The sequence below is a fragment of the Paroedura picta genome, chromosome 3 (genome assembly GCF_049243985.1).
Source record: "Paroedura picta isolate Pp20150507F chromosome 3, Ppicta_v3.0, whole genome shotgun sequence".
NCBI lineage: Eukaryota > Metazoa > Chordata > Lepidosauria > Squamata > Gekkonidae > Paroedura > Paroedura picta.
In genome coordinates this window covers 161,543,560-161,566,351 of record NC_135371.1, presented here as the reverse complement: position 1 = coordinate 161,566,351, position 22,792 = coordinate 161,543,560, and the positions used below count along the sequence as shown (strand labels likewise).

Sequence of the window (22,792 nt, the reverse complement as noted above, 5' to 3'; positions counted from 1 at the left end):
TTTGGGGTACAGCAGGACAGTGGCTTTAGGGTCCTTTCACCACTAGCACCTCATTGCAGTAGGTGTTTGTGACATCACGGTGCCATAGTGATCTCAGTTAGGCCCTTTTTAAAACAAGGCTTTAGGCAGCAGTAAAGAAAGGAGGAGCATGGATGCCATCCTCCAGGTGGGGTCTGAGGACCTCCCAGAATTATAGCTCATCTCTAGCCTACAGAGATCTGTTCCCCTGGAGAAAATGACTGCTTTAGAGCGGGGGTAGTCAACCGGTGGTCCTCCAGATGTTCATGGACTACAATTCCCATGAGCCCCTTCTTTAGAGGATGAATCTATGGCACTGTGTCCCACTGAGGGCCCTGTTCTTCCCAGGCAGCCCTATGCCTCCATCCCCTGTTGGTAGCCTATGCGGGAGCACCCTCCCAAGGGTTGAGGCACAGGAAGGGCAGGAAGAAGCTGTCGGAGGCACTTTCTTGCTGCTGCAAAGGCCTTGGTATTCGTGGCAATGATGAGAGCTACACGGAGAACTGTCCTTGTGCAGAAGCAACCTGTGCCAGGAAAACCTCCCTCTTTTAGATTTCGGTGTATCAGGATGCTGTAAGAGACACAACAGCATGGCCAGGAAAAAAAATTAAACCTTAGCCCTAATTCCTTTTCCTGCATTAGAGGAGTGTAAGGATGAGCTGGAGTTCTTTCGCGGTACGAGGGAAAGCACTCTGCACATGTCCAGAGACAGTGTCTTTGGCAACACATCACTTGAGAGCCGGGTTTATTTTTTGCTTTTCAAATTGTTTAATTGCCACCTGCCTAATTTTAACTTAAATTTAATTTTTAACTGATTTAATGTATCTCTATATGCTCTGTACACCACCCTGAGCCGGCTTGCCAGGAGGATGGCAGATTGTGCAGTAGGCAGAAGGGATTGTGTCGGGGCTTGGCTGTTGTGACCTTTCTTGCATGCCCAGGGAGATGCCAATCACTGCTTTGGGGTCAGAATGCCAGAATGGTCAGGGATTCTGGGCTTTGGGGAGGGGGGGCTTCATCTGGGCATGGAATTGGGGTCACTGTGGGTATGCAGGTATTGTGAAAAGGGGTTGGACTAGATGACCCTGGAGGTCCCTTCCCACTCACTGACTCTGAAATTAAATCAAATGTTCCAGAGCTAAGGTTGCCAGCTCTGGGTTGACAAATACCTGGAGATTTTGGGAGTGTAGCCTGAAGAGGGTGGGTAGGGGAGGGACTTGAAAATGGCTGCTTTGGAGGGTGGACTCTCGCGGATTATACCCCACTGAGGTCTCAGGCTCCACTCCAAAAATCTGCAGGCGTTTTTCAACTTGGGTCTTGCAGCACTACCCACTGATCCCCTGCTAGTGCCCAGTGATGGGAGAGTGGGGGCTGGTAATCCTAGGCATAATGCCATAGATGCCACCTTCCAAAGCGGACATCTTCTCCAGGAGAACTGGATCATTTTGGCACTGGAGGTTTTGTGATGGGCTACAGGCTGGAGTTTTAAGTCGGGGCAGGTTGCCCCACCTCTTTCTGCTCCCACACGGTGGAACATTTGGCCCAGTGCTCCTTGTCTGCCCAGGATTTGTGCTCCTGCATGGGAGTTGGGTCAGCAAAGTTCCCAGTGCAGAAATGGTCCTAATCTCTGTCACCTTGAGATGGGTTGTAATCCAGGCAATCTCCAGCTACCCCCTGGAGGTTGGTAACCCTAACCGGAGCTGCGATCTGCCCTGTGGTGTCTGACTGTGGAGGCGGTTCTGCAAGGAAGCTCTGCGGGCTTGTTTCGTGGAAAGAGAGCTTTGCAGCTGAGCCCATCTTGCGTTCTCCCCCTCCCCTCTGAAGCCCGTGGCCCTGTCGGCCTCCGGAGACTCCTTGTTTACACCAGAAGAAATCTCTTTTTCTCCCCCTCTCCTGGACAGCCGCAGTTCCTCCGTACAAAAGAAGAGTCATGTAAACATCCTGAGACAAACTCAGACAAGCAAGATAAATAACTCTCCCAGCCAGCAGTTCTCCACCCGCCCCAAGGCCAAGCCACGAGCGACCAGCTGGGACCAGAACACGAAGAGACAGCGAAGGACTTGGGGGGGGGGGATGGGAGGGAATGACACAGAGCCTGCTGGGAGGGCATCTGGACAGGGACAAAGGGGTCAAATCAGTCTTAACACTGGGATTCATTTCAGCATCCCAAAATGAATGTGCAGGAGTAGAGGTCTGAGTGCAAGCAGAAATTCAACTGGAAAAGCCTGACCTGTTACAGAGATGCAGTGGAAGAAGGAGATACAGACACCTGTTGAATTTCTGCAATGAAATTGCACTGCATGAACTTCAGTCTGATGTTCAGAAAAAGAAGAGTTGGTTTTTTGTTTGTTTGTTTGTTTATATTTCTATACCGCCCATTTCTTTGAAGCTCTGGGCAGTTTACACAGAACATTATAACTTACATGAAACATTATGCAGACTATAACATCAGAACAACTTTTAATAAAACATCAAAAGATCAAAACATCAAAAGATACCCCGCTTTTCACTACCAGAAGGAGTCTCAAAGCGGCTTACAATAGCTTTCCCTTCCTCTCCCCACAACAAACACCCTGGGAAGTAGGCGGGGCCGAGAACGCCCTGACTGAATGGCTCTATGAGAACAGCTCTAACAAGACTGTGACTAGCCCAAGGTTACTCAGCTGGCTGCATGTGGAAGAGCGGGGAATCAAACTCAGCTCTCCAGATTGGAAGCTGCCACCCTTAACCACTACAGCAAGCCCTTAAAAGGTGATGGAGCCTTGGCAAAACAATAACTACAAAGCGGTAACAGAATAGGCTCGCCAGCTTTTCCTGCAAGATGCTCCCTGCCTTTAACATCTGTGTAACAGGCAGAAATCCAACAGGTTCAGTTCCATCTGCTTCACTCTCCAGCATGGAGATTGTAAGGAGTGTACGGTTACAGTGTCATTAGCCAGATCTCTGCTGCTGTGCCTTTATGACATGTTGAATTTGCACCAGTGATGGCGAAGGCAGGGGCCATGGCACAGATTAGGCATCTTCTTGGCACAGATTAGGTCCTGTGCTCCATCTCTAGCATCTGCAATAATTTTTTTAAAAGCTCAGGCAGGAGATGATGGGCAAGACCCCAGCCTGAGATGCTGGTAGGGCCATGCTCAGTGGCAGAGTCTATGCTTGGCGTGCAGAAGGTCCCAAGTTCAATCCCTGGCATCTCCAATTCTGGATCAGGTGGGAGGTAATGGGAAAGACCTCTACCTCAGACCCTGGAGGGCTGCTGCCGGTCTTAGACCAGGATTTTCTTTTGACCCCTGGCCAGGTGGTAATCCTCAGGGTACAAGAGCAAAGCCACCTTAATGGAGGTGATGAGGAGGCACTGCCAAACACAACACAACACAACGCTCTTTGGGGCATGGATGAACTTGATTTTCTACACGGCTGGGCTGCAGAAACTTGATGTCAAGGAAATGAATGTTCTAACCCTGAGGCAGGAGAGGCCCGCAAATGCCACTTGGAGGCACTGCAGCCACAGCCCTGAATCGTGGCTTTGAGAAACGAAGGAGGGAGGGAGGGAGAGGCACCCTTTGCACCGCATCAAAACCTGGACGATCTTTTCAGGCACCTTCTGTCTCTTGCCTGCATTTGAGGCTCTTCCTTTACAGTAGCAGCCCAAGCTGCTGAGGATAATTTTGCAGTTTGCAGGAGGTGGCATCAAGGTGGTTGGCCCGGGCCAGGGCGGATCGGCCACGGGACTTACAGGGAAATGTCATGGTGGACCTCCACCTTAGAGGCCAGAACCCAGCCCAGCCCAGCACTAGGCAAGGGGCCCAGGCCTTCCACCTACTGCCTTTCTCTGACCTCGTGCTCGTTTTCAGGCAGAAGCCATGGGTAGGGTTGCCCGGTTCCCTGGCAGCTGGTGGGGGGTGGAGGAATAGGTTGCCAGGCCCAGATTAAGAAAACCCTGGAGATTTGGGGGTGGAGCCAGGAGAGGCCAGGGGTCTCGGTGGGTTACCAAGCCACAGAAGCCACCCTCCAAAGCATCCGTTTTCCCCTGAGGATCTGATCTCTGCAGTCTGGAGATGAACTGTACTTCCAACAGATCCCTGGGAACGGCCTGGAGGCTGGCTTCCCTCGCTACGGGTGAGCTCAACCTCACTGTTTGCACCAGCAATATGAAAGGCCCTGGCAGCATGACCTGGGAGCACACAGGAGCGGCTCTGCAAATCTCACTCCAGGGCCTTGTCCGCTTCCCATCCCCCTCCTAGCTTCATTGACGGGGGTCTCTGTTCAAGACGCATAGTGGACAGGGCTAAGGCTTTCTTCAGCCTGGCTTTCTTTCTTTCTTTCTTTCTTTCTTTCTTTCTTTCTTTCTTTCTTTCTTTCTTTCTTTCTTTCTTTCTTTCTTTCTTTCTTTCTTAACTTTCTTTCTTAACTTTCTTTCTTTCTTTCTCTGTTTCCCCCCAGTTCTTGTATCTATTCACTGAAAACACTGATATCCCTTTTGACTCAAGGCACTGAGCAAAGTGGCCACCGCTGCAGGCACAACAAGAGAGTCCAATAGCGAGATTAAAAATGATAGAGAGGTGCAGTTCATCTCAAGAAGCGCAGCATGATTGGCTAGAACCGTTGACGAACGGATGTGCTGCCAAATCACAACCAACTTATGGCGCTTCCAAGGCAAGTCAGAAGCGGAGGGGGCCGGCCATTAGCCTTCCTCTGCAGACATTTCCTTGGGGGGGGGGTCTCCCTTCCCTCTGCTTAGCTTCCGAGAGCTGACAAGATTACTTTACACTTGGGTGTCATTTATTTATTTATATTTTTATACTGCCCTTCCACATGGCTCTGGGCGGTTTACATATAACATCATGGGGTAATAATTACATAGAATGTTATATGTAAACCGCCCAGAGCCATATGGAAGGGCAGTATAAAAATCATCAATTATTACCCAACATCATGGGGTAATAATTACATAGAATGTTGCAACAAATATAACAATGATAACATAACATGTCAACCAGAACAATACTTAAACAGGAACATTGACACAGCCTTGGGTTGATCAGATTCTTTGGTCATGGGAGTGGGTGTCTGGGGGGGGGCAGTGGGTTGGGAAAAACCTGGAGGCTTTGGGGGTGGAGCCTGCGGAGGGTGGGATTTGGGGAGAGGAGGGATATAATGCCATACAATCCATGGGGTATAATGCCATACAAACCATGGGGTATAATGCCATACAATCCACCTCCTAAGCAGTCATTTTCCCCAGGGTAACTGATCTCTGTTGCCTGGAAAGCTGTAATTCTGGGGGACCTCCAGGCCTCACCTGGAGGCTGGCATCCCTAGAAGTATGCTTACACATCTCCAATGCTCCCTGCAGGATATTCTCCAGATATGCTATTGAATCAGAGGCTCTCCTCCACCCTTCTATTAGCCGTCTGCTTCCAGCTGCCTTGAAGCTAGGTCACTTCCTTGTGAGTTCTTGGATCCCTGCCAGGCTGGTTGTTATTGGCCGGGGTGGGGGGGTCCTCTCCCTGCTCACAGTTTCTCTATCCCATCATGATGCTTCTTAGCACCTCTCAGAGTCCCCCCCCCTCTTTCTAAATCCTGCTTTGCTGTGATGTTTTGGGACCAATGGCAGGAAAACTGGGCTCACGCCTATGTGGGCAGGGAAAGTCCAGCAATTCCCAGTCCCAGCCATATGAACTCCATTTCCCCTTTTTCAACAACTGGCAGCTGACATGGCGTGGTTGCTCGTGACATTAAAATAATTTGTCAGGTTCTCTGGATCCCCAGCTTTAGGGATTTTGAAGTTTCAAGCCCCTTTCTTGGCAGAGATGCATCTTTGCAACAAAAGAAGCTGGAATCTCAGGGGTAGTCAAACTGCGGCCCTCCAGATGTCAATGGACTACAATTCCCATGAGCCCCTGCCAGCACATGCTGGCAGGGGCTCCTGGGAATTGTAGTCCATGGACATCTGGAGGGCCGCAGTTTGACTACCCCTGAGCTAGATGCTGTTTATTTTTTAAAAACGAAAGCCGAGAATTGAGAGAATCAGAGAATCAGATTTTCATGTTTGTAATGCTTTAACGATACCACAAGGGCTGATTTTTTTTTTTTTTTACTGCGGGGGTGGGAGAATGGCAGATGCAGGAGACTAGGGTAAGAAAATGTGGGGAAATTTACTCTGCGGAAGTCCCATTGCTGTTGCACCCGTAGCCACATTGAAAACAGGGAGAGTGAAAAGCAGAGTATAAAAACCACCCCTTTTTCTTCTACAAGTCCACCCCTACGTGGAAAGCAGCCCACAGAAAAAGCAGCGACAGCCAAAACAGCTGTGGGACAGGCACAGGGTCAACCATAAAACACCTCCCATTGTGCATGGACTCTTTGCTTTGAAGAAAGAGCAGCATTTTGGTGTCCTTTTCCGGACAGAGGGGAAGGAAGGTTTGCCCACAGGGCAAAGGTGCCAGGAAACACATTGAGGAGTGTCCCACGGAAGGGTGGTGGTGGCAGGATGTTCTCCCCTCTCCCCGGAGTGGTAGAAGAGTGTTTACCCTAAATCTGCAGTGCCCACTTTGGGCTGATGGATACTGATTGCCTATTGGGCAGCTCATTCTTCAAGACAATGGCAGAAACGCCACGCTTTTAAAGATTAAAGCATGTGGATTAGCTTTCATTACAAAGCAAGGCTTAGTGCTAATACAGCCTTAACATAAATAACAGCTTTGGGGTGCAAGCTGCAAGCAGCTGTCTGGGAGACACAAGATTGGGAATTGGGTAGCTGTACCCGGTCTTACCAGTGGGTCTGTAATGGAAATGCACACTGCATCTGGGGCAGGTAGACTGCCTCCTTCTCAATCGACCACAGAGTAAATTTGCTAACAGTGTAATACAGTGCTAATTGGCCAGAGTCTACCAAGCCACGGTTCCCCCCCCCCCCACCCCTCAGACTGCTCAGACCCCTGAGCAGTCAGGCCTTGTGATCACTGGCAAGACACCTCCCCTTGTCTTAGAGCAGTTTTTCAAAGCTTTAAACGTTTTTTTAAAGAAGAGTTGGTGTTTATACCCCACTTTTCACTACCCGAAGGAGTCTCGAAGTGGCTTACAATTCCCTTCCCTTCTTCTCTGCGCAACAGACCCCCTGTGAGGGAGGTGGGGGTGAGAGAGCTCTGATAGAACTGCTCTGTGAGAACAGCTCTAACAGGACTGTGTCCAACCCAGCTGGCTGTATATGGAGGAGTAGCGTGGAATCAAACTCGGCTCACCAGATTAGAGACCGCCACTCTTAACCACTGCACCAAATCAAATTAAAGCATCAAACAAGAAAGCAGAATGGACATCCCACCCAAAGCATTATGGGGATGATGGGCGGTACAGGAACAGATACTCGGAATTCAGTCTGGAGGCTGCATATATATTGTTTACTGAGCAAAGACAGGGGGAAGCAAAGCTCACACTACAACAGAGCCTACCCTTGCCCTCTGCTCCTTGTTCGAGGTACATCCCTGTATTGGAAGACTTTTCTTTTGTTGACGTCTGCCCACTTTGGCTTGGGAAACTGCTGGAGTTTGGGGTGCATTGCCTGAGAAGGGAAGATCTTGGATAGGGGAAGGAGTTCACTGGGGATGTGATATCACTCTAGAACTTCAGTTTCTCCCAGATTCTATGGTATACCATAGAGCCTGCCCACCAAAGCTGCTCTTTTCTCTGTAGGGGGAACTGATACTTGTAGCCTGGAGACTAGTGGTAATTCCAGGAGAATTCCAGGCCCCACCTTGGGACTGGTGGCACTAAGAACCCTAGAATCATAGAGCTGGAAGGGGCCAGACAGGCCATCTAGTCCCACCCCCCTGCTCAGTGCAGAATCAGCCTAAAGCATTCAGGCTAATTATAATTATCTGTCCAGTCGCTGCTTGAAAACTGCCAGTAACTAGTTTTGTTAGGGTCTGCATTCAAACTAGTCATTCAGACTAAGTTATCTACTGTATTAATTTCTTCACCTCACTTTGTATTTTGTAAGTCTTTTTGCAAGGATATGCCTTTTATTCGACTTTATGTAAGTGAAGTTTCATGCCATTCTGCTGTCTGTACCCTTTTTGCACTGGGGCTGAGCCCAGGGCTTCTTCTCTGAGTGATTTATCACTGCAGAATAGTGCAAAATATATCTATCCAGGATGATCAAGCAAGCCTGAACTTGAGAATTTATCATTTGGGATGACTCATTCCCTCCCCCCCCCCCACCACCCCGGTCTCCTTAGCCACTGTAACAGGTTGCATCTTGTTTCGGAGCCTGTATTTACGTTACTGGTGTTTATTCATATCTTAATGACAGGGAACATCTGTCATTCTTGACCAGAATTTAAATTGGATTAACAGTGTGGGCGAGGACATCACAACAGCAAAAAAGGCCTTGCCTGCAGGTATGGCATTGTTTTCTTAAACAAGCATCTGAGAGGACTTTGTGGCTGGGAGATACGAATCGGAAGTACTCTGATCATGGATTCGATGCATGCTTTCTTTTCTCTGCAGAACTGCTAGTCTGGAGAGGTGCTGATGGTGGGGAATTGTTGGTCAACCTGCTATAATTCATCCATTGCTTAACCCTACGGCCATATTTATGGTACTATTAAGTGAAGCAAGGGGGCCCCCTGCTGGTATCGAGCCACATTACTGCTCAATGATTTCAATACACTCAGCTGCGATCCAACTTCCTATGGGAATTCTCGTCAAGCGAGCTGCTTGTGGTTTTAGAATGTATCAATTTGTTAAAACATTAATTGCCCACTCTTCCTTTCTCCATCAAATGTGGGCTGCTTTTGCAAAAAGGGCATCAAAGAAGAGGCACCACATAAAACATTTTAAAAGTGGGTCTTGCCTTAGCCTCCTTTGCGGCAAACTTTTAGGAACGATCCGAACAAAGCCCAGATGTTAACGAGGGGGCTGGGGCAGGGAGAAGGCATGGAAACCCACTTTCAGGAAGCTCTGTTTTTGTCGCTCTGCAAAGGCCCTGGGGAAATGGGGCTTCCAGGGAAAAGCGTTGCTGTGCAAAACAGCCCTAAGTCTGCCTCATCTCGTACTTGCAGAAAGACCTGAGTGTTAAGTTTGTGGGTTCGGTGAACACAGAGGCAGGTTCTTCGAAAATCCAGCTCTGGTACTCAACACCAGCACCAACTAGAAACACCAAACAGCAAACATGAGAATTCATGGAACTTACGTACATTTGGGAGAACCTGATTGGCTCTTAATGGGGCCCTGTAATTGGTTCCTTTTCAGAGTCCAAGTATGATTAGTCATTGGCTGACTTACAAACCTTCATTTGCATATTGTTCAAGCTCCTCTCGATCCTCACGTTCATGAGCCTGAACTCCCACAATTCCACAGGGCCTGCAAAAGGGAGCAGACCGACCGACCCAACCACATCCACTGGTCCCCCCTCAGACATCCCCTCCAGGACCTGAACTAGCCTGACCTCCTTGGGGGCTTTGTCTAAGTTGTCGTTCTTATTATATTTTCGTTAACCAAAGCCATTGAAATTCTGTTAATTTAGAACCACGGTTGGATTACTGTTGCTATATTATTTTATGACCGTGTTATATGTTTAGACTGTGGTCCATTCCGCACAAGTTTAATGTAGCAGGAGTGTGGCAAATTGTAATCGCTACTAATATGCAGTTATGCACGACGTCGTACAAAATCTGCCACACTCCTGAAACAGTCCCGCTAAAAGCACTTCGTTTTGACCCCAAAGCAGCCCTGAGCCGTATGGGAGGGCAGCATAAAAATCTGATAAATATACAAATAACACCAAATGCTTTTCAAAGGTTGTCTCTCTGCACAGCACGTTACCCGCATGCTTAAGTCAGATGCTCCTAAGGCAGTGTGGTATCATGTGAAATGTTATCCATCTCCTGCCCTTCCCCAAAGGGTAACAACAAAGCACACCAATAGAACGAATGCAGTAAGTGAAATAAACAATAACTAATATTAAAATCCTAAAATGTAGTTTGTATTCAGTTGATAACCAAATTCATTCTGAGAATGCTGCCTCCTTCTCTCTGGTGAGAGGAGGTACATAAGTGACAATTTAAGAAAATTTAATCTCCTTGAAGCCGGGGATCTTGAGCAAATTTCTAAGGGCTTGGTGCCCAAATCTGACTTCTTTACAAACGTTCCTATACTACAGTCTTAGCTGCCGTCATCCAGAAGCAACACTTGGTCTAAGGGTATCCTGAAATTGTAGAACACAGTTGTCACGGGGGTGGTGTAATACCATCGTGAAACCCCTCCCCCCAACCTTCAGCATCTCACCATGTCAGGTCATATTTCAGTTTGTTGACCTGCAGAGAACTGATGATCATCTTCATGACACTTTCACATCCCTCTCTGGAAAGCTTCAAGGTCAGCTGGTAAACCTTTCTCCTGGTTAAAACGCTGGGCCCCCAACTCAGGGGTAAGGAGGTCCTTCTCTCTGGGAGTGACGTTCTTCTCTCTCCTTGGAACTCTCCATTTAGCTTAGGTATCAAGGGGTCCGTAGATCAGTGGTTCCCAGCCTTTTCAGAATGGTGACCCACAAGTCCAAATTGACCTGGTGTGGTGACCCATCTGAAGCTGTCCCAAGGGTTTTTTTTTTATGCCCTAGGCAAGCGATGACCTTGGCACCCATCTAGTGAAGCATTCCATTTTCTGCAGTGACCAGCCAGATGTTTAGGAAAAGCCAACAAATATCACACAAAGATTCAGCTGCTGCGTCAATGAACCCCGAGAAAATTACATTCCAACATACACAGCCGTTGCACAGGACAGGCTTTCTCAACGAGGGTTTCATAATGCCCTGGGTTTTTTTGACAGCCTTGGAAGGGTTTCTAAAATGGGTGGGAGTGTATCTATCTATCTATCTATCTATCTATCTATCTATCTATCTATCTATCTATCTATCTATCTATCTATCTATCTATCTATCTATCTATCTATCTATCTATCTATCTATCTATCTATCTATCCATCCATCCATCCATCTATCTATCCATCTATCTATCTATCCATCTATCCATCTATCCATCTATCCATCCCTCCCTCCCTCCCTCATTAAAATTTGTTAAGCAGTTATGGTGATATGACCATATATGGTCACGTTGACCTCCCCCACAAAATGGCCAATGATAGACCTGGAGGGGGTGGGGAGTGGCCCTGGGTGGGCGTGTCCACAGCTCTGCTTCTCAACCATATTCTGCACAATCTCACCACTTCTTGCGTTTCTCGAAGAATGTTTCAGGGGCTTTTTCAACAGTCAAAAAGCAGAGAAAGGCTGCCTATGGGGTCGACATAAGTCAGCTGTGACTTTGTCCACCTCCTTTCCTCTTCCGTTACACCCACTAACCCCCCCTAAGAGTCTAAGGACCTCACTCCAGCAACTACCAGGACACCTTTTACTTAAACATTATGCTCAGGCAGAGAAGGAAAAAACCCGCCAACCCATGTATGACCATGAAGATACATTCTCCAGGTCAGATCTTGGTGTCCAACATACAAAAAAGGGGCAGTCCCTAGGAAGGGCTGGCCTGGGACCTTGTTGCAGAGCTTTCACAACCAACTTTGGGGTCCCACCCCACAGGCTAGCAAACATGCCCTCATGGGACTTGTGGTCCCTTGTCCTAGCCTCAGGGCCCGTTCACTTGTTTTGTCCGGGATCTGCACCCTCGCTCCCTCCCCACCGTCACCCTAGGCCAGTCAGCGTGAAAATATTAATCCCCCCCCCCACTCTTTAATTTTCTTCTCCACGGCTTCCGCGGGCAAGTCTGCAGGACACAAGTCACTTCCAAGCCCTGCGAGTAGCACATACAGGTCTGGCCGGTAGGCGTTTACGAGCTGCAGGGAAGGAGGAAGTCGTTGCAAGGAATGTAGTAACTTGGGTTTTTTTACTTCTTGCAGTAAGTGTGCCAGGAACCTTTATAAATATCTGTCGAGAAAGTCCAAGAGACCAGAAACGGCGGATGCCGGGCATGAGCTCTGGATCTCTTTCTCTCCTAGCAACAGAGACACGTTCTTCTTTGCTGAGTAAGTCACTTTCCATGTTTCCAGCTTTCTCGAGTTGCATTCACAGGGATCACAAGTCAAATCCACGGACTTGCAAAAGTATTTCATTGTATTGGGGTGGGGATGGTGGTCAGCTGTCTGTTTCTCCTGGAATTATAGCCCTTTAAGTCAACGAGTTGAGAAAGGACTCTGCTAGGATGGCAGCACTGATGATCTGTCTTTCAATCTTTTATTTATCATTTTATTTATTAAATTAATTTTTATACCACACTACCCAGCAAGCTAGCTCAGGGCAGTGTACGTCATGTCACCGCATCGTTCGGTCCAAGCATTTCATTAAAATGCGACTATAGAATCTGAAAGGAGATCAAAATGGAACAGCAGCATGGGCAGCCTTGGTGGGCCAGCCCTAGAGAGTGGTCCGGGGCATCTTTTTAGATAGGGAGGTCCTGGTAGATGTCTACCTCGACAGCAGCAAGCATTTCAGTCTGCCAAGTTCTTCCACCACCCCTGCTGCTACTTGACGTTAGCAGGTTTTATCTGCATGCCACATCCGCTGGCTGACGCCTGCCAATCAAGCCACAGTTAAAGGCATAGGAGCAGGACGGGACAATTTTACCTGCCCGTCAGTTGTCAGCCCTAATATGTGTGGTTACGTTTGCCACTGCTGCAAGAGACGTTGAGTGCGTTGGCTAGAAGAGTGCAATCCGAGGGACTTATTGCAGTCTAACCCCCTGAAATCGATGGGCTTAAACCGGACTAAAGTTTAGGACTAAGTAAAGCTTTCTTTACTTATTTCTAGGATTTCTTTATTTGCATCGTTGTAACTGATTTATGGTGACCTTGTCAGGTTTTTAAGACAAGAGAGATTTCAAGAAGAAGAAGAGTTGGTTTTTAGACCCTGCTTTTCAGGGCAATTTGCAGGACAGTTTGCAACCGCCTTCCCTTCCTTTCTCCACAGCAGACACCTGGTGAGGTAGGTGGGGCTGAGAGAGCTCTGAGAGAACTGTGACTAGCCCAGAGTCACATAGAACCATGACTAGCTCAGAGTCACCCAGCTGGCTGCTTGCGGAGGAGTGAGGAATCAAACTCGGCTCTCCAGATTAGAGGACACAGCTGTCTCTCAGAGCTGGTTGGCCATTGCTTGCCTTCACATCACAGTCCTGGTGTTCTTTGGAGGTGTCCCACCCAAATACTGACCAGGCTAGCCTTGCTTAGCTTCCGGTCTGATCAGGCTAACTGGGGCTAGCTATTATTAAGGGCACAGGACAAGACTGGTTAAAAAGGATTCAGATGAATGTATGAGTCATCAGCTGTTCATGTTGGATCCTTTAGCTGTGACAGACTGCTCTTTGCACATGCACGAAGGAAACCTTGTGCAGTTAACTTCAGGTGCGCTATGGTTGAGTCCAAGCACTGGAGCCAGGCTGCAGTGGAAGACTTTGGCTCAGTTTGGGTCCCGATTCTAGGAAAGTTTAAGAAGCATACATGCCCTTACCTCTTCTATCAGTAGGGTTAGCAACAAGCCTGGAGAAAAACCATCCCGTCCCTTTAACAGAAGTGCAATGTCTGGAAATGAAACTTTTCACGGCACAATAACTGTGTCATTAACAATCTATAAAAAGGTCGAGCCATTTTTTCTACAGGCCTGTTGGCAACCTTGTCTGCCAGACACATGCTTTGACTGTGCTCAGGCCATGGGTCTTGGGACTGAGCGTCATGTTCAAACTGGAAATGCACGACAGCTGCACGTCTCTTTTAATTCCAGAAAATTTTACCATTTGATTTTTTTGAATTTCCACATTTCCATTTTGGAACCCTGACCCTGAAATGCCTTTCTGAGGACCTCTCCCACCCCTCCCCACCCCCTCCTTGGAGAAGGATAGTGAGAAAAACTGTCATTTGTGATCGACAACTAGTTTAGCCAGGAACCCCACGCCCAGATCCATGAACCTCTAGCCGAGATCTGGCTCTCCTCCTTGCCTGAGACCCACTTTGCAGACAAACAACCCAAGGCTCTTGCTTGCTCCAGCAGAGGGGAGGGCGAAGGGCTTGAGCAGCTGCAGGGGGACAGAAGAAGCTGCCCATGGCTCCTGTGTTTTTCAGTCTCTTTGGGCTGCAGACAGTGTGGGATGAATCCCCAGTGGGCTGTCCTGGCAGACACATGTGCAGAGGTCAGAACTGGAAAGTCCACAAGCGGTTTCTCCCTCCCATTCTCTCCCTACCTCCAATAGTATTTTTTTAAGATAGTAGGAATATCACTGCCATGACATGATGTTACTCAGTTTGGTGTAGTGGTTAGGAGTGCAGACTTCTAATCTGGCATGCCGGGTTCGATTCTGCACTCCTCCACATGCAGCCAGCTGGGTGACCTTGGGCTCGCCACAATACTGATAAAACTGTTCTGACCGAGCAGTGATATCAGGGCTCTCTCAGCCTCACCCACCCCACAGGGTGTCTGTTGTGGGGAGAGGAATGGGAAGGCAACTGTAAGCTGCTTTGAGCCTCCTTCGGGTAGGGAAAAGCGGCATATAAGAACCAACTCTTCTTCTTCTTCTTCTTCTTCTTCTTCTTCTTCTTCTTCTTCTTCTTCTTCTTCTTCTTCTTCTTCTTCTTCTTCTTCTTCAAAACACAGGCTGCCCACCAGCAGTGTGTATTTGTGTGTGTGATGCTAGGTGTAAGCAGGGAGGTGGACGAACCCACACATCCTCATGCAATCTTTTCCAAAAACCTGCCTTGGGTAGGATCTTTCGAGAAAGATCCTGCCCAAAGCAAGTTTGGGCGACAGAGAAGCTGGAGAACACCTGGAAGGAGGATGGTACCGTGGCAAAGATGTACAGAAGCCCCCCGCCCAAGACCCCTGCAGCACGGGAAAGAGGGACCTGGAGTAGAATCTGCAAGTGGGAGACCCTCAAAGAAAAAAAATGTTCTGTCCTTTTAATGAAGGCTTAAAAGGATGACTTTTTAGCAGGTGAATGTAATTGATGTCCATGCCATGAAAAGTTTCAAATGCCCCTTTTTGTTCAGCCTCCGTTAAAAGGACAGGGGCTTTTTTCCAGATCTGTGGGCAGCCCTAAAACTGTGCCAAAACTCAGCAGGCCAGGGATCTTGATAGGATCCAGGAAGGTTGGGTACAGCCCTGGAAGAGTTGCTTCTCACTCTGTGCATGCGCATGAGCCTCACGGGCAACCGTGTATGTCCAGCAGACCTTTTGAAAAGCTGTCAAAAACGACATGCTGTTTGCAGGGAACCAGAGATCCAACACTGTAATGCTCTCCCCAAATTTCAGATGGGCCATCTAAATCTACCCCATTCTTTTCAAAGGGGAGATCCAGCTGTTCCGTAACACGGATTGACTTGGCTTCCAACATGGCCTCGTGCGACATGCAGTGAACAAGATAGCCCTTTCCTATTTCACACGCGTTTGTCCAGACTGACCCCACAGTTGCTTCTCTTCCTGGCTTCCCCCTCACTTGAGCAACTCAGCTCTTTCCTAGCCGCAGCCCTCAGTTTGCAAGATCTGAGCAAGGCTGTTAATGAGAGAGTGTCTGGGAGGGCACAAATGCACAGGGTGGCCCTAACTGAGAAGCAGTTTGTTGAGACTTCACACACACACACACACTCACACACACATACACACACTCATCTCAGCCTAATTTTGAGGGAGGGATTATAGAACGGATTTACCTTAGCTGTGATATTCCAGGCCATGGCACTTTTGTTGGGAGAGCTGAGAGGCAGCCAGCCTCGGGGGAAGGGGGGGATTACATTGGGGGTCTTCCTAGAGTTGCCCCCCCCAGCATTGGAATGGCTCTCCAGCCAGGAGTGATCAGCTCCCCCAGAGAAAATGGCTGCGTTGCAGAGTGTACTCCGTAGCTTTACACCAGGGGTAGTCAAACTGCGGCCCTCCAGATGTCCATGAACTACAATTCCCAGAAGCCCCTGCCAGCATTCGCTGGCAGGGGCTTCTGGGAATTGTAGTCCATGGACATCTGGAGGGCCGCAGTTTGACTACCCCTGCTTTACACCCCATTGAGGTCCTACCCTCCCCAAAACTATCAGTCTCCATGTTTCACCCCACACCCAAAAACCTCCAGGTATTTCCAAGCCCAGAGTTGGCAACCCTAGGCCTTTCCCTGACATAAGCATAGGCCCCTTTGCAGCTGTGTGATAGTCAGACATTGTTACAAGTAACGTCCCTCCCCTATGCATTTCCCTCCTAGAAAGGCCACACAACTGACCTGGCGCGTGAGTCTATCGTGCAAACGGCTAAAGGAACGCAGCCTTCCTTAGTGGGGATAAAGACGTTCCACTGTAAATCCAGCCCTGTTTAATCTAGCGCAGCCTCAGCCTGTAGATTTAAACAGATAATAAATCACGGCTTGTGTTTGAGGCCTACAGACACCCCCCACCCCCACCAGCTCCCTTCTGAGTCACGACCGAATCTGCAGGCCATGGGCTGAGCATATTTGAAGATGGTTATCATATCACCTCATAGTCGCCTTCTCTCCAGGCTAATGGACGGAGCTCCCTCAACCTCTCCTCATACAACATGGTCTCCGAACCCTTCACCATCTTCATAGTCCTCCTCTAGAAACGCCCCAGTTTCTCTACAGATACTTCTTTCCAGAACCTCATCAGGGTATAATGCCACAGTCATCCCCCCCCCCCAGACATATTGCCCAAAGGCACTGATCTCTACAGTCTGGAAATCTGTTAAAATCAAATTTGGTTGCCCCACCATTTGCAAAGGTTGACATTGGCTTGGCCAGTAACCAAAGATATCTACGTAGGATCCAATGAAGGGCAAGCCTCCAGCCTCCTCCCCCCACTATCCCAGCACAGACTTGAAAAGGCAGCCGACCAGGTAGAGGAGGGTTTACCAACTAGACCAGATTTGGAGGTGCCTGTTTCCGTGGCAACGTCCCAATTAGGCCTAAGAAGGAAAGAATTGGGTTTGTGCTTTGATCTGGCTTCCCTGGAGGAAGCTGGGAAGTAAAGCGAGCACCTGATGCGTGGAAACCCAGTGGCAGGCCTCTGGCTTTGCGCTGCTAAACAAGGAAGCCTCGTTTCGGTGGGCCTGGCCCCGCTTCTCTCGTCTACGCAGAGAAACCCCCTGGTCCCTGGTGTTTTAGACAGACGGGGCAGTAGTCCAAAGGAAGGAGGCTCATAAGTGTGGCACAGGAAAGTGTACAGAGCCAAAGTGGCAAAGCGGACAGGCTGCCAGACTGCTGGGCTTTAATCTTCGTACAAGCCTGACTAGGGGAACTTGGCCAAGTTGCTCTTTCTTTGCCTAACCTCCTTCACTGAGTGAGCATCATACAGAGTGGGAAGGTGTCACTGAAGCCATCTAGTCCCACCCCCTGCTCAATGCAGATAAGCCTAAAGCATCCAGAATAAGGATCTGTCCAGCAGCTGCATAGAATCATAGAGTTGGAAGTGGCCAGACAGGCCATCTAGTCCCACCTCCTGCTCAATTCAGGATCAGGCTAAACCTGTCCAGCCATTGCTTGAAGACTGCCAGTGAGGGGGAGCTCACCACCTCCTCAGGCAGCCTCTTCCACAGTTGAACTACTCTGTGAATTCCACACCCCCCCCCCCCGATATCTAGCTATTATTGTTCTCCACTTAGTTTCAAGCCATTACTGCGGTCCTCTCCTCTGCTGCTAACAGGAACTTTTCCCTGCTCTCCTCCAAAGCACAACCTTGTACATTCTTTAAGAGAGGAATCATGTCCCCTCTCAACCTCCTCTTCTCTAGGCTCAGCATTTACTCAGAGGGCTTGGTTTCCAGGCCTTAAGTCATCCTCATCGCTCTGATATTAGGCCCTGTGATGCTGGCTATGATGTCCTGCCACATCCGGTTTAAAAAGTAGCAAAGCCAAAGTGATTCCTAGAGTTACTCTATGTCCCTTCCAGTGATGCCTCAGCCAGCCTCACAAGGTTTAAGAAATCTTTCATCAGCAGCTGCTTAAAACAAGGGAGGGGGAATTTCTTGCAACAATCAGGGACTTGGCTGCCTGGCTGACACGAAGGATGGGAGCACCTGGTAAGCCATCCCCTCCTACCATAGAGTTTCAGATACATTCTAGGGAGTCATCCTGATATGCTGATTTCGCTTCTGGGCCCACACCAGAAATGATGACGTGGTATTTCCCTCCAATGTTGACACCACCTGCACACACTCTAGGTGACAAAGATCAGTTCCCCCCTGAATAAAATGGCTTCTTGGGAGGGTGGATTCCATAGCATTAGACTCCACTGAGGTTCCTCCCTGCTCCGAATCCCAAATACCCATGGCTCCACCCCCAAAGTCTCCAGGTATTCCCCAACCCAGAGATGGCAACCCTAATACCTAGTGAGTCTTGAGGGGTAAAGTCTTTTCTGGGTTCTGCGGTGTGTGTGAGGCAGAAATGTGTATATGTGTGTGTGTGTGTGTGTGTGTGTGAAAGAGAGAGCGAGAGAATATAGATATAAAAATACAATCACAAACAATATATACAAACAATAATGAGCAGGCCTAGGCAGTGTTTTCCGGCTGTGTGCTTATTGAAAAAGAGGTGTTTGTATTTTATTATTCTATTCTAGCTTATTATTCTATTCTATTTGTAATGATGCTGTCGAAAGAATAAACTAGTGTGACTTAGCAGAGAAATAACCCTGCAAAGAAAGGGAGAGGAAAGAGAGATTTCCCCCAGAAGCCACAGCCGAGCACAGAGTAAAAGCCCTCTCCCGTTTCCCGATGTGTTTCCTCAAACTCTTCTTTCCTTCTGTCTCCTCTAAGCATCAAGTGGGTCCAGCCCCTCCTCGCTTTTAGCAGGCACAGACTGCGGCCCGAGATGGAGAGCATCGCCGACAACTTCTCCTGTTACGACCCCTCCATCGTCCACTACCGCTACGTGTCGGTCAGCTGGGGCATCGTGGTGACTGTCCTCGGCACGGTGGGCAACGTGCTGACGCTGCTGGCCTACGCGGCCGAGCCCAAGCTGCAGACCCGCTTCAACCTGCTGATCGTCAACCTGACCTTGGCCGACTTGCTCTACTGCACCTTCCTGCAGCCCTTCTCGGTGGACTCCTACCTCCACCTCCACTGGCGGACCGGCGCCGACTTCTGCCGCGTCTTCGGCATGCTGCTCTTCGTTTCCAACGCCGTCTCCATCCTCACCCTCTGCCTCATCGCCGTCAGCCGCTACCTCCTCATCGCCAACACGGCCCTCTTCGACCGGGCCTTTTCCCGCTGGAGAATGATCCTGGTCTGCCTGCTCACCTGGGTCGTCGGCTTCGCCTGCTTCGCGCCCCTGTGGGGGGTCTACGTCCTGGTGCCCAAAGTCTGCACCTGCAGCTTCGACCGCATCCGAGGCCGGCCCTACACCACCATCCTCATGGCCCTCTACTTCGTGGTGGGCCTCAGCTGTGTCGGCATTTTCTACTTCCTCATCCATCGCAAAGTCAAGGGGGCCTCCCGGGCCCTGGATCAGTACAAGCTGAAGAAAGCCAGCCTGAAGGGAGTCCACGTGGCCGGAAGCAGCTCGGCAACGCCGGGCCATTACCAGGAGCTTGACAGCGGGGTCGACAGCGCAGGGCCTTCCCAGCACTCCGTCGAGGGCCCGGCTTCTGAGCCGACCTCTAAAACCTCCGTCCCTTCCGCTTCCGAGAACAGCGGAACTCCTCCTGATCCTCAGCCTCCCGCCCCGTTGAAGAAAGCGGCGGCTTCCAAGCCGAAGGACAGCAACACCGAATTCCGCCGGGTGACCCGGATGTGCTTCGTGGTCTTCATCGTCTTTGTCGTGTGCTACATCCCCTTCATGCTGCTCAACATCTTTGACGCCAGAAACCAGGCCCCCGTCGTCCTGCACATGATCGCGGCTAACCTCACCTGGCTCAACAGCTGCATCAATCCGGTGCTTTACGCCGCCATGAACCGCCAGTTCCGCGAGGCCTACGGAGGCGTGCTCTATACCTTCACGCGGAGAGGTCGCTGGTGCTGCTAACCAGAAGCACCGCATTCTCGGCCTCTGAGAAGGTCTTCTCCTCTGGCCCCGGCTTGTCCTGGGTGACACCAGGAAGCGTACCTGGACTACCGCAGCTGTTGGTATTCAGAGGTCCTCGGGCGCTTTGTGAAGCTGGGGAAAATTCCACTTGTGAGTTCAGCAGTGATGGAACTATTTGGCCCTTCTGGGCCTCAAGGAAGGAGAGCGATCGCTGCTCCTTTGCAGAACCTCTTGTGGACAGAGACCTCCTTTTCAATAAGCACAAAAACTGAAAATAGTGCCTAGACGGCACCTTATTGCCTGTATAGGTGGGATTTGATTGTATTTTTATATCTGTATTTTCACACAGGGAGAGATTGCCATATTTCTTTCTTGTGTCCACCAAGACTGCTATTGTAGATGGTGGCCCAGAAGCCAGAAAATACTCTACCTCTCAAGACCCATTCGGGATTAGTTGCCAGCTCTGGGTTGGGAAATGCCTGGAGGCTTTGGGGGTGGAGCCAGGAGTTGGTGGGGTTTGGGGCAATGAGGGAGTCTAATGCAATGGAGCCCACCCTCCCAAGCAGGCACTTTCTCAAGGGGAACTGATCTCTGTCGCCTAGAGATGAGCTGTCCTTCCAGAGGATCTTCAGGTCCCACTGGGGGACTGGCATCCCTATCCCCGGGAAAATCATTTTCCTGCTAGGGGGAGGTTGGCCGCTATTGCTCCAGTGGAACAACTGCATCGTTTTGTCTTGTCCTCTCAGAAGCAGCCATTTCAGAAAGGAAGCTGCAAGGAGGCCACAACATAGGAGAGGCACCAACTCACCTTTTCTCAGCCTCACAAGATGTCTCTGCCACCTTCTCTCCCTCCTGTCTCCGGAGATCTCAGAACAAGTGTGTGCCAGGATTGCCGTTCGGGGAGCCTCTGCCTCACTTCTTCAACCATCTCCCGCAGAGCGGGAGGGATCCCTGCCTCGGTTTCCCTTGCCCCAGGCCTTCCCGTAACCTGCAGATTGTTCGCTGTCTGCCCAGCTACCTTGGTTGTGGGACAGAAAAGGGGGAACGAATGAGAAGATCTGGGCAGGGGTGAAAGGAAAAGGGCACGGGCCAGTCAAGTAAGAGAGGGGCTCGTCTCCTGCTTTGTACCCCCTGGAGAAAGACAGTGCTCATAAAAACCAGATGTTCTTCCAGCTGTGGGCAGGAACAATGGGGGTAGCTGTTCCCACTGAATTGGTACAACTAAAGGGTAAATGGGAGATTCCCTGTAGATCAGGAGTAGTCAACCTGTGGTCCTCCAGATGTCGATTGACTACAATTCCCATGAGCCATTGTAGTCCATGAACATCTGGAGTACCACAGGTTGACTACCCCTGCTGTAGATGCTCATGGAGGCCTGATTGGAAGCGATCAGCATGCCTGGTGCCTTTAGCTGCTGAAAGATGTATTCATATTCAGGTTCAGGTTAGGAAATTTCTGGAGATTTGCTGGTGGTGCTTGGGAAGGGCAGGGTTTGGGGTGAGGAGGACCATCTGGTCCATCCCCCAAAGCAGTTATTCCCCACCCACCCACGGGAATGTATCTTTATAGTTTGAAAATCAGCTGTAATCCCAGGGTATCTCCAGGTGCTACCTGGAGGTTGTGGCAAGCTTTTGTGTGTTCCATACAAAGAGAGCTAGCATGGTATTGTGGTTAGGAGTGCGGATTTCTAATCTGGTGAGCCGGGTTTGATTCCCTGCTCCTCCACATGAAGCCAGCTGGGTGACCTTGGGCCAGCCATGGTTCTCTTAGAGCTGTTCTTGTAGAGCAGTTCTCTTAGGGCTCTCTCAGCCCCACCTCCCTCACCGGGTGTCTGTTGTGGGGAGAGGAAGGGAAGCTGCTTTGAGACTCCTTCAGGCAATGCAAAGCAGGGCATAAAAACCAACTCTTCTTCTTGCTGAAGCTAAGCAGATCTGTCTCTTCCCAGCCTGCATGGAGGGAAGCCTAGAGATTCCCCGTAAGCTATGTTGAATTCTATGAGAAATACATCAGGGCTTTTGCCTGGGCATCCACAGTAACCCAATCCTTCTTCACACCCAAGATAACACAACATTTTAAAGCAGGTCTCCCTTTCTTTCCTGAAACCTTTTCCTAAACTATGTAATATAGTCTTGTACAGTCCATGTGGATACGATCTCCCCCATGGCATGATATTCTTTCTATGTGATGGTGCTCTGTTTGAATATATTTAATAAAATAATTCATAACCATTGTTAAAAAAAATACTCTGATCCTCCAAACTTTGTGTTCCTTCTGGTCCAATTCTAGGAGCCCTCAGAAACGGGGAACTGTCGTTTCCTCCATAATGTGGTGTCCCGTTCCTTGCTCAAGAGCTGAACTTGCAAGGTGAAAGGGTGTGCAAATTGCAATACCCCTCACAGCTTCAGATTGGGGTCTAAGCGCTCTTCCTTACTATCAGGATCGGACAAGTGGAGCTTCCTCTTGAAGTTAGAATCATAGAATAATAGAGTTGTAGTCCAACCCCCTGCACTAAGTTCAAACCCTGGTGGCTTTTTGGGTCTTGAAGGAGCTACGGTCCTCCAGATGTCCATGGACTACAATTCCCATTCCTACAATGCTGGCAGGGGCTCATGGGAATTGTAGTCCATGGACATCTGGAGGACCACAGGTTGACTACCCCTGAGCTACGGGACTGGAATCAAGCTGTTCTGCTGCAAACCAACACACCTGTCCTCCGAGACTGGCTAAACTACAGGTAGCCAGCCCTGAGGGAAGGGATACGAATGTTACGAA

General features: G+C 49.5%; 1 protein-coding gene across 1 annotated transcript; it reads left to right on the top strand.

Annotated features, from left to right (window-relative positions):
• The first annotated feature begins 11,929 nt into the window (after positions 1-11,929).
• On the top strand, positions 11,930-22,205 carry GPR84 (G protein-coupled receptor 84). Its single transcript, XM_077329085.1, has 2 exons — positions 11,930-12,051; positions 18,814-22,205. Exon 2 carries the CDS (start codon positions 18,869-18,871, stop codon positions 20,018-20,020), a length of 1,152 nt encoding a protein of 383 aa, XP_077185200.1. The 5' UTR covers positions 11,930-12,051; positions 18,814-18,868; the 3' UTR covers positions 20,021-22,205.
• Positions 22,206-22,792: the final 587 nt, after the last annotated feature.